General features: G+C 41.4%; 1 protein-coding gene across 1 annotated transcript in view; it reads right to left on the reverse strand.

Moving 5' to 3' along the window:
- LOC129710464 (elastin-like) overlaps positions 1 to 18,109 on the reverse strand; it is a 120,740-nt gene that overhangs the window by 59,406 nt on the left and 43,225 nt on the right. Inside the window, exons 13-20 of the mRNA XM_055657419.1 lie at positions 13,309 to 13,443; positions 11,065 to 11,235; positions 4,673 to 4,804; positions 4,263 to 4,298; positions 3,594 to 3,653; positions 1,498 to 1,557; positions 1,110 to 1,141; positions 456 to 613 (exon numbers count right to left, since the gene is read on the reverse strand). Of these exons, the coding sequence (XP_055513394.1) occupies positions 456 to 613; positions 1,110 to 1,141; positions 1,498 to 1,557; positions 3,594 to 3,653; positions 4,263 to 4,298; positions 4,673 to 4,804; positions 11,065 to 11,235; positions 13,309 to 13,443 (784 nt within the window). The remainder of the gene's footprint in view (positions 1 to 455; positions 614 to 1,109; positions 1,142 to 1,497; positions 1,558 to 3,593; positions 3,654 to 4,262; positions 4,299 to 4,672; positions 4,805 to 11,064; positions 11,236 to 13,308; positions 13,444 to 18,109) is intronic.

The raw sequence follows: 18,109 nt of genomic DNA on the forward strand, positions 1-18,109 counted from the left end.
TTGGTCCTTTAGTAGTGCTGGTAGATGAAGGAAAATGCCCTGCTATTGCCATGTAATGTTCTGGGAATGTTTGTAGCATTATGAACCACACGAAGAATATTTGAAATCTTATCAAAAGAAAGTTATTTCCAAAGGCACAGCCATTATTGCAACAAACTAATTCAAAATATTTTAAAAAGCTTTTCTCACTCAAGAACTTTACTTGATTCCTAACAAAGTCGTTATAGACTCCAACCACTTGGAAAAATGGAAGAGAACAATTTTTTCCAAAGGGCTTCCTCCAGAGGCTCCAATTTACAGGATTTTCTTTGACCAAACGTTGGCAGGTGCCATGTCTGTGCAGGATTGCTGCATTTTTTTATCTAATTGCAGCAGCGATAAAAAGGTAAAGTCTATTTTCAAGTGCAGAGCACAATATGCTTCACAAATATCATTAATAACTGATAAAAAATTACCAGGATATCCTCCCGGAACACCTCCTGCTGAACACCTCCAGCTGCAAGTCCAGGATATCCTCCCGGAACACCTCCTGCTGCAAGTCCAGGATATCCTCCCGGAACACCTCCTGCTGCAAGTCCAGGATATCCTCCCGGAACACCTCCCGGAACACCTCCTGGAATATCAGCAGAGAAGTGATACAATCATCGATAATTTCACAGAACTCAGAAATCATGTCAGATGAGCCAAACAGTCTAATCTAATATTTGGATTCTGGATGTAATAATCAAATGAACAAATTGTGAATATATATGCAGCATGATTACAAATATTTAAGTTTTTTAAATCTGTGAAACCGGCTAATGTTGGTAATAACAGAGGGTGGGTATATGGAACAAATTGGGGAGGTGGTAGAAGCAGCATTCACAGTATATCGGGATAAATACACAGATAGGAAAGGACCGGAGATGTACAGGCTAAATGCAGGAAAATGGGATTAATGTAGATAGATATCTTGGTTGGCATGGACAAGTTGGGCCAAAGGGCCAGTTTGCATGCTGCATGACTATGACTAATAGCATGCAAACAGAGTGAGCATGATAGTTTGTATGGAATAATTTCCCAAAGTGCAGGGGGCAATTGACTATATAAAGAAATTAAGATATACCTGCATATTTAGCTGCTTTGGCTGCAGCATATCCACCTGCAAAGACATAGAATTAAAAAGTTAAATCAGAGTAAATGTTTGGCCCATACCACTTGGAAAAATGAAAATGAGGAATTTTCTCAGAGAGCTTCCTCTGGAGGTCCAATTTACAGGATTTTCTTGTGCCATTTCTGTACAGATTGCTGCATTTTTAATCTAATTGCAGCAGCGATAAAAAATTAAAGAAGGGTCTTGACCCAAAATGTCACCCATTTCTTGTCTCCAGAGATGCTGCCCGTCCTGCTGTTACTCCAGCTTTTTGTGTCCATCTCCAGTGGTTAAAATGCAAAGTCTATTTTCCAGTGGAAAGCAAAATATGCGATAAAACTATCATTAATAACTGATAGAATTACCTGGAACACCTCCTGGAACACCTCCAGCTGCAAGTCCAGTATATCCTCCTGGAACACCACCTGGAATATCAGCAGAGAAGTGATACTATCATTTATAATTTCATAGAATTCAATAGCATTAGTGCTACATCCCATTGGTAAATCCCATTTTTAATTTACTGGCTATCACAAAGGTGCATTGCTACTTTTATTTACTCTAGGAAGTGATTCTGATGTGTGACCGAACTTTAAATATTTTCACTTAATAATAAGATGGCAGAAATCATGTCAGATGACCTAAACAATCTAATCTAATATTTGGATTCTGGATGTAATAATCAAGTGAACAAGTTGTGAATATATATGCAGCATAATGTGGATGTGGTGTATCTGGACTTTCAAAAAGCCTTTGACAAGCTCACACATAAGAGATTAGTGTGCATAATCAGAGCACATGGTATTGGAGGTAGGGTGTTGACATGGATAGAGAACTGGTTGGCAGACAGAAAACAAAGATCCAGAATTAACAGGACGACAGTCAGCGACTGGTGGGGTGCCGCAATGCTCAGTGCTGGGACCCCAGATATTTACAAAAAAATATTAACGATTTAGACAAAGGAATCAAATGTAATATCTTCAAGTTTGTGGATGACACAAAGCTGGGTGGCAGTGTGAGCTGCGAGGAGAATGCAATGAGGCTGCAGGGTGAATTGGCAAGGTTGGATGAGTGGGCAGATGCATGGCAGACGCAGTATAATGTGGATAGATGCGAGTTTATCCACTTTGGTGGCAAGAACAAGAAGGCAGATTATTACTTGAATGATGTCAGGTTATGAAAAAGGGAGGTGCAATGAGACCTAGGTGCCCTTGTACATCAGTCACTGAAAGTAAGCATGCAGGTACCGCAGGCAGTGAAGAAAGCTAATGGTATGTTGGCCTTCATAGCAGAGGATTGGAGTATAGGGGCAAGGAGGTCCTACTGCAGTTGAACAGGGCCCTGGTGAGACCACACCTGGAGTATTGTGTGCAGTTTTAGTCTCCTAATTTGAGGAAGGATATTCTTGCTATTGTGGGAATGCAGTGTAGATTCGCTAGGTTAATTCCCGTGATAGCGGGACTGACATATGATGAAAGAATGGATCGACTGGGCTTATATTCACTGGAATTTAGAAGGATGAGAGGCAATCTTATAGATAAAAATATTAAATTATTAAGGGATTGGACAGGCTAGATGCAGGAAAAATGATCCCCATGTTGGGGGAGTCCGGAACCAGGGGTCACAGTTTAAGAATAAGGGGGAGGCCATTTAGGACTGAGATGAGGAAAACCTTTTTCAGACAGAGAGTTGTGAATCTGTGGAATTCTCTGCCACAGAAGGCAGTGGAGGCCAATTCTCTGGATGTTTTCAAGAGGGAGTTTAGATATAGGACTCAGGGCTAACGGAATCAAGGGATATGGGGAGAAAGCAAGAACAGGGTACTGATTCTGGATGATCAGCCATGATCATATTGAATGGTGGTGCTGGCTCGTAGGGCCGAATGGCCTACTCCAGCACCTACTGTATTTACTATGTTTCTATGTCACATATTGGTTGGCATGGACAAATTGGGTGAAAGGGCCTGTTTCCATGCTGTATGACTTAAATAGCATGAAAACAGAGCAAGCATGAGAGTTTGTGTGGAATTGTTTTCCCAAGCTTCAGGGGGCAATTGACTATATTAAGAAAATAAGATGTACCCGCATATTTACCTGCTGTAGCTGCAGCATATCCGCCAGCAAAGACATAGAATTGAAAAGTTAAATCAGACTAAATGTTTGGCCCAAACCATTTGGAAAAATGAAAGAGAACAACCTTCTTAGATGACTTCCACTGGAGGCACCAATTTACAGGATTTTCTTTGTCCAAACATTGGCAGGTGCCATGTCCGTTCAGGATTACTGCATTTTAAAAGGTCTCGATGGGAAATAGCACCCATCCCTACATTCCAGAGAAGCTGCCTGTCCCGGCTGTTACTCCTGCTTTTTGTGTCTATCTTCAGTGATCAAAATGTAAAGTGTATTTTCTAGTAGAAAGCAAAATACGCATTAAAAATATCATTAATAACTGATATATTTACCTGGAACACCTCCTGGAACACCTCCAGCTGCAAGCCCAGAATACCCTCCTGGAACAGCACCTGGAATATCAGCAGAGAAGTGATATAATCATCTATAGTTTCACAGAATTCAATGGGATTAGTGCTAAATCCCATTGGTAAATCCATTTTAAATTTACAAGGAATCACAAAGGTGCATTGCTGCTTTTGTTTACTCTAAGTAGTGATTCTGATGTGTGACCGAACTTTAAATATTTTCACTTTCTATTCAGATGGCAGAAATCATGTCAAATGAGTAAAACAGTCTATTCTAATATTTGGATCCTGGATGTAATAATCAAGTGAACATATTGTGAAAATATATGCAGCATGATGACAAAAATGTAATTGTTTTAATCTGTGAAAAAAAAGGCTTATGATGGTAATAATAGAGGGTGGGTATATGGAACGAAGGAGGTGGTAGAGGCAGCATTCACAGTATATATAATAGGAAAGGAATGGATACAGGCTAAATGCGGGAAAATGGGATTAATGTAGATAGACATCTTGGTTGGCATGGACAAGTTGGGCCAAAGGGCCTGTTTCCATGCTGTATGTGACTCTAATCGCATGCAAACAGAGTAGGCTTGAGAGTTTGTATCGATTTGTTTTCACAAGGTGCATGGGGCAATTGACTATGATTAGATGTACCTGCATATTTAGCTGCTTTGGCTGCTGCATATCCTCCTGCAAAGACATAGAATTGAAAAGTTAAATCAGAGTAAATGCTTGGCCCGTACCACTTGGAAATATGAAAGAGAACAATTTTCTCAGAGGGTTTCCTCTGGAGGCTCCAATTTACAGGATTTTCTTTGTCCAAACATTGGCAGGTGCCATGTCTGTCCAGATTGTTGCATTTTTAATCCAATTGCAACATCGATAAAAAATGTAAAGAAGAGTCTCGACCCGAAATGTCACCCATTCCAACATTCCAGAGATGCTACCTGTCCCGCTGTTACTCCTGCTTTTCGTGTCAATCGTCAGCGATAAAAATGTAAAGTCTATTTTGGAGTGGAAAGCAAAATATGCGTCAAAAATAACATTAATAACATAGAATTTACCTGGAACACCTCCTGGAACACCCCCTGGAACACCTCCAGCTGCAAGTCCAGAATATCCTCCTGGGACACCCCCTGGAACGCCTCCTGGAACGCCACCGGCTGCAAGTCCAGTATATCCTCCTGGAACAGCACCTGGAATATCAGCAAAGAAATGATACAATCATCTATAGTTTCACAGAATTCAATGGGATTAGCGCTAAATCCCATTGGTAAATCCTATATTAAATTTACTAGAAATTGTGTCAGATGAGACAGAACATTTGGATTCTGGATGTAATAATCAAGTGAACAAATTGTGAAAATATATGCAGCATGATGAAAAATATTTTTCAATGTTTTAAATCTATGAAATAGATGATTTAGGATGGTAATAACATTATTACAAGTGTTTCACGATTCCTATAAATGTTCTCCCAGTATCAAATAATATATCTGCTCCAATGACTAGAGGCGTCAGTGAATATCATCATATGATAAATGTCTGAGTAGCAGATCTGTCCCTCAATTCTCTTCCACTGTTGATTATTCTCAATCATTTCATATCATTTATATAATTAATTGGTATTTGAGGTGTTCGGCGAAATGATCGCCAAGCCTACGCTTGGTCTCGCCGATGTAGATCAGCTGACATCTAGAGCAGCGGATGCAATAGATGAGGTGGAGGAGGTGCAGGTGAGCCTCTGTCGCACCTGGAACGCCTGCTTGTGTCCTTGAATGGAGTCGAGGGGGGAGGTAAAGCAACGGCTGCAAGGCAAAGTGCCCGGGGAGGGGTTGGTACGGGTGGGAAGGGAAGAATTGACCAAGGAGTTACGGAGGGAGCGGTCTTTGCAGAAAGCAGATGGGGGGAGGGGGGGTGCATGGGAAGATGTGGCGAGTGGTGGGGTCACGTTGGAGGTGGGGAAAATGACGGAGGACTATTTATTGTATGTGACGGTTGGTAGGGTGGAAGGTGAGGACTATGGGGACTCTGCCATTTTTACGAGTGGGAGGATGAGGAGAGAGAGCAGCCTTTCCTTCATAGCTACAGGATTTGAGTTTAGGAGCAAATTGTACAGGGCCCTGTTGAGACCACACCTGGAGTATTGTGTGCAATTCTGGTCCCCTAATTTTAGGAAGGACATAATGGCTACTGAGGAAGTGCAGCGTAGGTTCACCAGATTAAATGCCGAGATGATGGATACTGACATATGATGAAAGAATGGGTCGACTGGACTTGTATTTATTGGAATTTAGAAGGATGAGAGAGGATCTAATGGAGATATATAAAAAAAGGATTGGACACGCTAGATGCAGGAAAAATGTTCCCGATGTTGGGGGAGTTCAGAACCCGAGGTCACAGTTTAAGAATAAGGGGTAACCATTTAGGACTGAGATCAGAAGAAACTTTTTCACCTGGAGAATTGTGAATCTGTGAAATTCTCTGCCATAGAAGGCGGTGGAGGCCAATTCACTGGATGTTTTCAAGAGAGAATTAGATTTAGCTCTTAGGTCGAACGGAATCAAGAGATATGGGGAAAAATCAGGAACGGGGTACTGATTTTAGATGATCAGCCATGATCATATTGAATAGCGGTGCTGGCTCGAAGGGTCGAATGGCCTACTCCTGCACCTATTTTTCCATGCTTGTATGTTACCTGCGTGGGTTTTCTCCGGGGTCTCCGAACACGTACAAGTTTGTAGCTTAATTAGCTTGGTATAATTGTAAATTGTCCCTAGTGTATGTAGGATAGTGTTAATATATGAGGATCCCTGGTTGGCACAGATTCGGTGGATCGAAAGGCCCGTTTCCGCTGTGTATCTCTGAACTTAACTAAACACTTAGCAATGGCATGGAATCACAGTGAGCAAAATAATTTACCCTAATTAGCTTCCCCAAGATTCAGGGGACATTGACTAAAAACGTAGAAAATAGGAAGATTTACCTGCATATTTAGCTGCCTTGGCTGCTCCGTATCCACCTGCAATGTCATAAAATTAGCATGTGCAGACCAAGATCAGATACATGCAGAGAAAAATGATTTATGGTAAAATTAGTTAGTTGTTCAAATAAACTAATAATGTAATCCATATAATTACAATTGGAATTAGAAAATTAAATGTATCCACAAATTCTCCAACCTTACATGGATCATGTTTGCTTTACCTTATACAAACCTGGCTATTAAGGTATTATTAACATAGAAACATAGAAAATAGGTGCAGGAGTAGGCCATTCGGTCCTTCGAGCCTGCACCGCCATTCAATATGATCATGGCTGATCGTCCAACTCAGTATGATCTCGTTAAATTATGGAATTTGCTGCCGGAAGTCTCGACCATTCTTCTTCTTGTAAATGAAACATAAACCAAAGGAATAGTTAGATCTCAAGCCGGGTGTTGAGCAGCCAGGTTGTTGTCTCTGCGTCAATGTCTGCCAGGCCCCGAGTTCCATTTGGTGGGTGGTAGTGCAGGCACCCAGAGATGATATGGTTGGCTGTCTGTTGTTCTGCTCCGCATTCACAGGCTGGGCTCTGGCGGAGTCCCCATCTCCACATGCTGACATTGAAACGCGCAACTCTAGTACGAAATCTGTTGAGCTTCACCCATGCTCCTCTGGGAAGGTCAGACCCTGGACAGCTTTTATCTGGTGAAGAGATGTAGCTGTGTAATGGGGTTGAAGTTGCCTTTCACTCCTGTGACCACTTGGTGGCTATCCAGTGTGCTTTTGTCTCAGTTGACTGGATGGATGCTAGGAGTTGTTTGACTGGAGTAGGTTGAAGGCACCCAGTGATGGTTTGCAAGATGCTGTTCAGGCTCGTGTCTACCAGGCTAGTGTGTCTACTGCTACTCCATAGGGGTGCGCAGTACTCAGCTGGGGCATATACAAGAAATAAGGCAGAGGTGCGACGAGTTGATGGACTGGCTCGCCAACTTGTTCCTGCCAGGCGTCGGATGAGGCCATGACGTTGTCGCGGAGGCCAGCCAGGTGTTGATGAAATGTAAGTGACCTGTCCAGCTTTACGCCGAGGTAAGTGGGTGTTTGTTGGAAGTCCAAGCTCCTGTTGTTAACGAAGACTGCTAGCTCTCGCTTAGCTTCCTTGTTGTTTAGATGGAATGCTGTTGACACTGTTTTGCCTTTGCTCAGCTTTAGACGCCACTGTCGTAGGTATATTGCCAAATTCCCCTTATCTTGAATTAAGGAGCTTTCGATTGTCTTCCACACTTTGTCTCTCATCAGGATGGCTTGATCGTCAGCATACCCATATTTACCAGCGATGGTCTCTGGGAGGTCATGGATGTACACGTTGAAAATCAGCGGAGCCAAGACGGATCCCTGTGGGACGCCATTCTTCAGTCTACGTAGTCTACTCTGCTGTCCATCACTGGTCTTAAGCACAAAGCTGCGGTTTGATATCAGCTCCATGATGTAGCGTAACCATGTGCCTGTCTGGCAGCACCCGAGGTAGCTTTGCAGTTAGTCCCCGGTGCCACACGGCGTCATAGGCAGATGTCAGATCTGTAAGAACAGCCCCTGCCTTCTCATTTGCCTCGATGTCTTGGGCGAGGAGGGTTACCTGGTCCGCAGTAGATCGACCTTGGTGGAAACCAACCTGCTCGTGGGGTAGTTGAGGGTCTATGATGGGGTTGATACGCCCGTGGATCAGCCTCTCAAGGAGTTTGTATGTGATGCAGAGGAGCGAGATGGGCCGGTAGCTTTTAGAATCATCCTTTGACCATTGATCCAGGAACAGGAAATTAAATCCACCACAGCAGTAGAAGAATTTAAATTCAACAATTAAATACATCTGGAATTAGACAATAGACAATAGGTGCAGTAGTAGGCCGTTTGACCCTCGAGTCAGCACCGCCATTCAATGTGATCATGGCTGATCATCCACAATCAGTACCCCATTCCTGCCTTCTCCCCATATCCCTTGACTCCGCTATCTTTAAGAGCTCTGTCCATCTCGCTCTTGAAAGCATCCAGAAAATCAGCCTCCACCACACTCTGAGGCAGAGAATTCCCCAGACTCACACCTCTCTGTGGGAAAATTGTTTTCCTCATCCCTGTTCTAAATGGCTTACCCCTTATTCTTAAACTGTGGCCCCTGGTCTGGACTCCCCCGACATCGGAAACATGGTTCCTGCCTCCAGCGTGTCCAAACCCTTAATAATCTTATATAAAGATCCTCTCTCATCCTTCTAAATTCTAGTGAATACAAGCCCAGCTGCTGCATTCTATCAACATATGACAGTCCCGCCATCCCGTGAATTAACCTGATGAACTAATGTTACGCTCCCTCAATAGCAAGAATGTCCTTCCTCAAAGTGGGAGACCAAAACAGCACACAATCCTCCAGGTGTGATCTCACTAGGGCCCTGTACAACTGCAGAAGGACCTCTTTGCTCCTATACTCAAATCCTCTTGTTATGAAGGCCAACGTGCCATTTGCTTTCTTCACTGCGTGCTGTACCTGCATGCTTAAGGACCTGTCCCACTTGGTGATTTTTTCTGTGACTGCCAACGTCAAATCAGTGTCGCCAAAAGATTGTGAACATTTCTAAACGCAGTGGCGACAAACTTGAAAAAACACCACGTGTCATCACGCCGTGTCACCGTCGCATCACAGCGACAATTTTTTGGTGACCTGATACGTCAGTCAATGATGCTGGCAGTCGCCGAATAAAATCGGCAAGAGTGACAGGCCCTTTACTTTCAGTGTCTGATGAACAAGGATCCCCACATCCCGTTGTACTTCCCGTTTTCCCAACTTGACTCCATTTAGATAATAATCTGCCTTCCTGTTTTTGCCATCAAAGTGGATAACCTCACATTTATCCACATTAAACTGCATCTGCCATGCATCTGCCCACTCACCCAACCTGTCCAAGTCACCCTGCAATATCATAGCATCCTCTTCACAGTTCACACTGCCACCCAACTCTGTGGCATCTGCAAAGTTGCTAATGTTACTTTTAATCCCTTCATCTAAATCATTAATGTATATTGTAAATAGCTGCGGTCCCAGCACCGAGCCTTGCGGTACCCCACTAGTCACTGCCTACCATTCTGAAAGAGACCCGTTAATACCTACTCTTTCTTTCCTATCTGCAAACCGATTTTCTATCCATGTCAGCACCCTACCCCCAATACCATGTGCAATGAAACTAAAATATTTTTAAATTTGTATTAGCGACTGTGAAAGCAACTAATAAATAAAGATGATAATAGATAATATAAAGGTATTTTTGGCCCACTGACACCCCAGTGAGCATGAAAGAAAACCTGCCAACTTCATCTGATCTGCCTAATATGAGATAGGCTAAAGTGGGTCATTTTTACGTGTTTTCTCGGTGGAAGGGCAATTAGGGCAAACAATGCCAGTACTACAAGGGTCATCCACACTCTCAAATATGTATAATTAGGTGCTATTTGATGATCCAGAGCAGTCTTTGAGTAAGGGCATATTCAAAATTTATGAATAGCAGTTTAAACAGATTCCATCACAAATTTAAGATATGAAAGGGAAATTGACACAAAATAAATTCTGATAGTCATTGTTACCATCCACAAGGTTATTGTGCATAAGTTGCTTGAGTATCTATTGAGCTGGGCTGCCGGTAGAACTCATCAGCTCAATGGGCACTCAAGCAATTTGTACTCAGCAAGTTTTGTTAAATAATGTACTTAGTTTGTTCGTTTAGTTTAATGTCACGCGTGCCGAGGTATAGTGAAAAGGTTTTGTTGCGTGCTATCCAGTCAGCGGAAGGACAACATATAATTACAATCGAACCAACCACAGTGTATAGATACATGATAAAGGGAATAACGTTTAGTGCAAGATAATGCCCTATAAAATCCAACTAAAGATAGTCCAAGAGTCTCCAATAAGGTAGGTAGTAGTTCAGGACCACTCTCTAGTTGTTGATAGGATGGTTCAATTGCATGATCACACCTGGAAGAACCTGTCCCTGAATCTGGAGTTGTGCATTTTCACAATTCTAATCCTCTTGCCTGATGGGGGAGGGGAGAAGAGGGTGTGACTAGGGCGAGACTCATCCTTGATGATGCTGGTGGCCTTGCCAAGGCAGCGTGAGATGTAAATGAAGTTAATGGAAGGGAGTCTGGTTTGTGTGATGGTCTGGACTGCATCCACAAATCACTGCAACTTCTTGTGGTCTTGGATGAAGCTGTTCCCAAACCATGCTGAGACGCATCCCAAAAGAATGCTTTACACAGTGCTACTGTAGAAATTGGTGAGTTGTTAGGGATATGCCAAACTTTCCAGAGATGCTGCCTGTCCTGCTGAGTTACTCCTGCTTTTTGTGTCTATCTTCAGCGAAAAAATTGTAAAGTCTATTTTCGAGTGGAAAGCAAAATAAGCATCAAAACTATCATTAATATAGAATTACCTGGAACACCTCCTGGAACACCCCCTGGAACACCTCCAGCTGCAAGTCCAGAATATCCTCCTGGGACACCCCCTGGAACACCCCCTGGAACACCTCCAGCAGCAAGACCTCCTGGAACACCTCCTGGAACGCCACCAGCTGCAAGTCCAGAATATCCTCCTGGAACAGCACCTGGAATATCAGCAAAGAAATGATACAATCATCTATAGTTTCACAGAATTCAATGGAATCAGCGCTGAATCCCATTGGTAAATCCCATTTTAAATTTACTAGAAATTATGTCAGATGAGACAGAACAGTCTATTCTAATATTTGGATTCTGGATGTAATAATCAAGTGAACATATTGTGAAAATATATGCAGCATGATGAAACAATTTTTTCAATTTTTTAATCTGTGAAATAGATGATTTAGGACGGTAATAACATTATTACAAGTGTTTCACCATTCCTATAAATGTTCTCCCAGTATCAACAAATATATTTTCTACAATGACTAAAGGCATCAGTGAATATCAACATATGATAAATGTCTGAATAGCAGATCTGTCCCTCAATTCTCTTCCACTGTTGATTTTATATTTGTTTGGTGGATTATTCTCAATAATTTCATATCATTTTTATAATTTGTTGGTATTTGATATTACATCACTACAACTGGGCAAGATTATTAAGGTATCCTTCAAAGTGAAAAATATTTTGCAAATTAACAGCTAGAGCTGCACGCTGGCGCAACGAATGGCCCACTCCTGCCCTATTTTTTTATGTTTCTATGTTACCTGCGTGGGTTTTATCCAGTGCCTCCAAACAAGTCCAGGTTTGTAGGTTAATTGACTTGGTATAATTGTAAATTGTCCCTAGTGTATGTAGGATAGTGTTAATATGCGTGGATGGCTGGTTGGCACAGATTCTGTGAGCCAAAGGGCCCGTTTCCGTTGTGTATCTCTGAACTAAACTAAACACTTAGCAATGGCATGGAATAAGAGTGAGCAAAAGAATTTCCCAAAATTAGCTTCCCCAAGATTCACGGGACATTGACTAAATTTAGAAACTAGGAAGATTTACCTGCATATTTAGCTGCCTTGGCTGCTCCGTATCCACCTGCAATGTCATAGAATTAGCTTGTGCAGACCAAGATCAGATACATACAGAGTAAAATGATTAACGTTAAAATTAGTTAGTTTTTCAAATAAACTAATAATGTAATCCATATAATTACAATTGGAATTAGAAAATTAAATGTATCCACACATTCTCTAAACTTATATGGGTCATGTTTGCTTTTACCTTGTAAAAACCTGGTTATTAAGGTATTAATTAAATTACGTAATTTGCTGCCGGAGGTCTGGACCATTGATCCAGGAACAGGAAATTAAATCTACCACAGCAGTAGAAGAATTTATATTCAACAATTAAATACATCTGGAATTGAAATTAAATATTTTTTCATCTGTATTGGCGACTGTGAAATCAACTAATAAGTAAGGATAAGTAAAGATAATAGGTAATGTAAAGACACTTTTGACACAGATATGCTAAAGTGGGTAATTTAAAGGAGTTTTCTCAGTAGAAGGGCAATTAGGGCAAACAATGCCAGTACTACTAGTGCCATTCACTTTATCATGTATAGATACATGATAAAGGGAATAATGTTTACTTCAAGATAATGTCCTGTAATGTCCAACTAAAGATAGTCCAAGAGTCTCCAATAAGGTAGATAGTAGTTCAGGACCGCTCTCTAGTTATTGATACGAAGGTTCAATTGCGTGATCACACCTGGGAAGGAACTGTCCCTGAATCTGGAGGTGTGCATTTTCACACTTCTAAACCTCTTGCCTGATGGGAGAGGGGAGAAGAGGGTGTGACCAGGGTGAGACTCATTCTTGATTATGCTGGTGGCCATGCAAAGGCAGCGTGAGGTAAAAAAAAAAAAAAAAGTAGTGCATGGAAGGGAGTTTGGTTTGTGTGATGGTCTGGACAGCATCCACTATTCACTGCAATTTCTTGTGGTCTTGGATGCAGCTGTCCCCAAACCATGCTGAGATACATCCCATTAAAATGGTTTCTACAGCGCATCTGTAGAATTTGGTGAGTTGTTAGGGATATGGCAACATTTCCAGAGATGCTACCTGTCTCGCTGTTACTCCTGCTTTTTGTGTCTTACTTCAGCGATAAAAATGTAAAGTCTATTTTCGAGTGGAAAGGAAAGTAGGCATCAAAACTATCATTAATAACGTAGAATTACCTGGAACACCTCCAGCTGCAAGACCTCCTGGAACACCCCCTGGAACACCTCCAGCTGCAAGTCCAGTATATCCTCCTGGAACACCCCCTGGAACACCTCCAGCTGCAAGTCCAGTATATCCTCCTGGAACAGCACCTGAAATATCAGCAGAGAAGTGATTCAATCATCTACAGTTTCACAGAATTCAATGAGCTTAGCGCTAAATCTCATTGGTAAATCCCATTTTAAATTTACTAGAAATCATCAGAGAGACAGAACAGTCTATTCTAATATTTGGATTCTGGATGTAATAATCAAAATAATCGTGAACACATTGTGAAAATATATGCAGCATGATGAAAAATATTTATTTTTTTAAATCTGTAAAATAAATGGCTTAGGATGGTAATAACATTATCACAAGTTTTTCATCATTCCCATAAATGTTTTCCCAGTATCAAAGAATTTATCTGCTCCAATGACTAGAGGCGTCAGTGAATATAATCATATGATAAATGTCTGAACAACAGCAGATCTGTCCCTCAATTCTCTTCTACTGTTGATTTTATATTTGTTTGGTGGATTATTATCAATAATTTCATATCATTTATATAATTTATTGCTATTTGATATTACATCACTGCACTGGGCAAGAGGCATCCTTCAAAGTGAAAAATATTTTGCAAATTAACACATAGAGCAGCACGCTGGCGCAGTGGTAGAGTTGCTGCCTAACAGTTCCATTGGGTTCAATTCTGACTATAGGTGCCGGTCTGTATGCTCTCCCTGTTTTGTCCTTTGACAAGGTCCCACACACGATTTTAGGTGCAAAATTAGAGCACATGGTATTGGGGGCAGGGTATTGACATGGATGGAGAACTGTTTGGCAGACAGGAAGCAAAGAGTAGGAATTAACGGGTCCTTTTCAGAATGACAGGCAGTGACTAGTGGGATGCCGCAAGGCTCGGTGCTGGGACCCCAGTTATTTACAATATATATTAACGATTTAGATGAGGGAACTAAATGTAACATCTCCAAGTTTGGGGATGACACAAAGCTGGGTGGCAGTGTGGGTTGCGAGGAAGATGCTATGAGGCTGCAAGTTGACTTGGAAAGGTTGTGCGAGTGGGCAGATGCATGGCAGATGTAGTACAATGTGGATAAATGTGAGGTTATCCACTTTGGTGGCAAGAACAGGAAGGCAGATTATTATCTAAATGGTGTCAGATTAGGAAAAGGGGAGGTGCAACGAGACCTGGGTGTGCTTGTACATCAGTCACTGAAAGTAAGCATGCTGGTACAGCTGGTGGAGAAGAAAGCTAATGGCACGTTTTCCTTCATAGCCAGAGGATTTGAGTTTAGATGCAAGGAGGTCCTCCAGTTGAGGGAGTGCAACATATGTTCACCAGGTTAATTCCAGGGATGGTGGGACTTACATATAATTACAGAATGGGTCGACTGGGCTTGAATTCATTGGAATTTAGAAGGATGAGAGGATATCTTATGGAAACAATACACATTTTTAAAGGATTGGACAGGCTAGACAGGAAAAATGTTCCTGATGTTGTGGGAGACCAGAACCCAGTGTCACAGTTTAAGAATAAGGGACTGAGATGAGAAAACACGTTTTTACCCGGAGAATTGTCAATCTGTGGAATTCTCTACTCCAGAAGGCGGTGGAGGCCAATTCACTGGATGTTTTCAAGGGAGAATTAGATTTAGCTCTTAGGGCAAAAGGAATAAAGGGATATGGGGAAAAAGCAGGAACGGGGTACTGATTTTAGGTGATCAGCCATGATCATATTGAATGGCGGTGTTGGGCTCGAAGGGCCCAATGGCCTACTCCTGCACCTATTTTTTATGTTTCTATGTTACCTGCGTGGGTTTTCTCCGGGGTCTCCAAACACGCCCAGGTTCGTAGGTTAATTGGCTTGGTATAATTGTAAATTGTCCCTAGTGTATGTAGGATAGTGTTAATATGTGAGGATTGCTGGTTGGCTGACGGGTTAGTTTCCGCCATGTATCTCTTAAATAAACTAAACACTTAGCAATGGCATGGAATCAGAGTGAGCCTAAGAATTTGCCCTAATTAGCTTCCCCAAGATTCAGGGGACATTGACTAAATTTAGAAACTAGGAAGATTTACCTGCATATTTAGCTGCCTTGGCTGCTCCGTATCCACCTGCAATGTCATAGAATTAGCATGTGCAGAACAAGATCAGATACATACAGAGTAAAATGATTAATGTTAAATGGTTAGTTGTTTAAATAAACTAATAATGGAAACCATATAATTACAATTGGAATTAGAAAATTAAATGTGTCCACAAATTTTCTCAACTTACATGGATCATGTTTGTTTTTACCTCATAAAAACCTGGCTATTATGGTATTATTAAATTACTGGATTGGCTGCTGGAAGTCTGGACCATTGAACAGGAAATTAAATCCATCACAACAGTAGAAGAATTTAAATTCAACAATTAAATACATCTGGAATTATAACATATAACAATTACAGCACGGAAACAGGCCATCTCGGCCCTTCTAGTCCGTGCCGAACACGTATTCTCCCCTAGTCCCATCTACCTGCACTCAGACCATAACCCTCCATTCCTTTCCCGTCCATATAACTATCCAATTTATTTTTAAATGATAAAATCGAACCTGCCTCCACCACCTTCACTGGAAGCTCATTCCACACAGCTACCACTCTCTGAGTAAAGAAGTTTCCCCTCATGTTATCCCTAAACTTCTGTCCCTTAATTCTCAAGTCATGTCCTCTTGTTTGAATCTTCCCTACTCTCAGTGGGAAAAGCTTGTCCACGTCAACTCTGTCTATCCCTCTCATCATTTTAAAGACCTCTATCAAGTCCCCCCTTAACCTTCTGCGCTCCAAAGAATAAAGACCTAACTTGTTCAACCTTTCTCTGTAACTTAGTTGCTGAAACCCAGGCAACATTCTGGTAAATCTCCTCTGTGCTCTCTCTATTTTGTTGACATCCTTCCTATAATTAGGCGACCAAAATTGTACACCATTTAATTTAATTAAAATTAAATATTTTTTCATCTGTATTGGTGACTGAAATCAACTAATAAGTAAAGATGAAGATGATAATAGATAACATAAAGATACTTTTGGCCCATTGATACCCCAGTGAGCTTGAAAGAAAACCTGATACGAGTCCAGATGACCAAAGTTGGTTATTTTTACACGTTTTCTCGATAGAAGGGCAATTAGGGCAAACAATACTAGCGCCATCCACACTCTCAAATATGTATAATCAGGTAGTATTTGATGAAACAGAGCAGTCTATGAGTAAAGGCATATTCAAAATTCATGAATTGCAGATTAAACAGATTCCATCTCCAAATTTAAGATATGAAAGAGAAATTGACACAAAATAAATTCTGATAGCTATTGTTACCATTCACAAGGTATTGTGCAAAAGTTGCTAGAGTATCCATTGCGCTGGGCTGCCAGTAGAACTCATCAGTTTAATGGACACTCAAGGAATTTGTACTTAGCAGGTTTTGCTAAATAACGTACTTAGTTTGTTTGTTTAGTTTAATGCCACATGCGCCGAGTACAGTGAAAAGTTTTTGTTGATCAACTAATAAGTAAAGATAAAGATGATAATAGATAACATAAAGATACTTTTGGCCCATTGATACCCCAGTGAGTGAAAGAAAACCTGCCAACTTCATCTGATCTGCCTAATATGGGTCCAGATATGGTAAAGTGGGTAATTTGCATGTGTTTTCTCAGTAGAAGGGCAATTAGGGCAAACAATGCCAGCACTACTCGTGCCACCCACTTTTTGAACAAATGTATAATTAGGTGATATTTGATGATACAGAGCTGTCTATGAGTAAGGGCATTTTCTGAATTCATGAATAGCAGATTAAACAGATTCCATCACCAAATTTAAGATTTGAACTTGACTCACAAAATAAATTCTGATATTTATTGTTAACGTTCACAAGGTCATTGTGCAAAATTTGCTTGGGTATCCATTGAGCTGGGCTGCCAGGGGAATTCATCACTGCAATTTCTTGTGTTCCTGGATGAAACTGTTCCCAAACCATGCTGAGATGCATCCCAATAAAATGCTTTCTACAGCACATCTGTAGAAATTGGTGAGTTGTTCAGGAATATGCCAAACTGGTTAAGCCTTCTCAGGAAGTAGAGGTGTTGGTGTGCTTCCTTGGCCATTGCTCCGATATGGGTGGTCTAGGACAAATTGCTGGTGATACTTGGGAATTTGAAGCTTTCAACAATCTCTACTTGGGCACCATCAATGCATTGTGTACCGATTCACTTCCCGAAATCGATCACTATCTTCTTTAGCTTGCTGACATTAAGAGAAAGGTTGTTGTCTTGACATCAGATCACGATGTTCTCAATCACTTTCCTGTACTCCGTCTCATCATTATTTGATATCCGGCTCACAACAGTAGAGTCGTCCGCGAATTTGTAAATTCAATTGGATTTGTACTTGGCTGCAGTCGTGGCTGTACAAGGAGTAAAGAAGGTGGCTGAGAAGGCATCCTTGTGGAGCACCAGTGTAGAGGATTAATGTAGGGGATAATTTGTGCCTTATTCTCACTGATTGGGGTCTGTTGGTCAGGAAGTCGAGGCTCCAGTTGCAGAGATGAGTGCTGACTCCAAGTTCCACAAGTTTGCTGATGAGCTTGGATGGGATAACAGTGTTAAAAGCAGAGCTGTAATCTATGAATAGAAGTCTGATGTAGGTATCTCTCTTATCCAAGTGTTCCAGGGATGAGTGTGGGGCCAAGGACATGGCATCAGCTGTGGATT

This window comes from Leucoraja erinacea, chromosome 28, assembly GCF_028641065.1.
Source record: "Leucoraja erinacea ecotype New England chromosome 28, Leri_hhj_1, whole genome shotgun sequence".
In the NCBI taxonomy this organism is placed as follows: Eukaryota; Metazoa; Chordata; class Chondrichthyes; order Rajiformes; family Rajidae; genus Leucoraja; species Leucoraja erinaceus.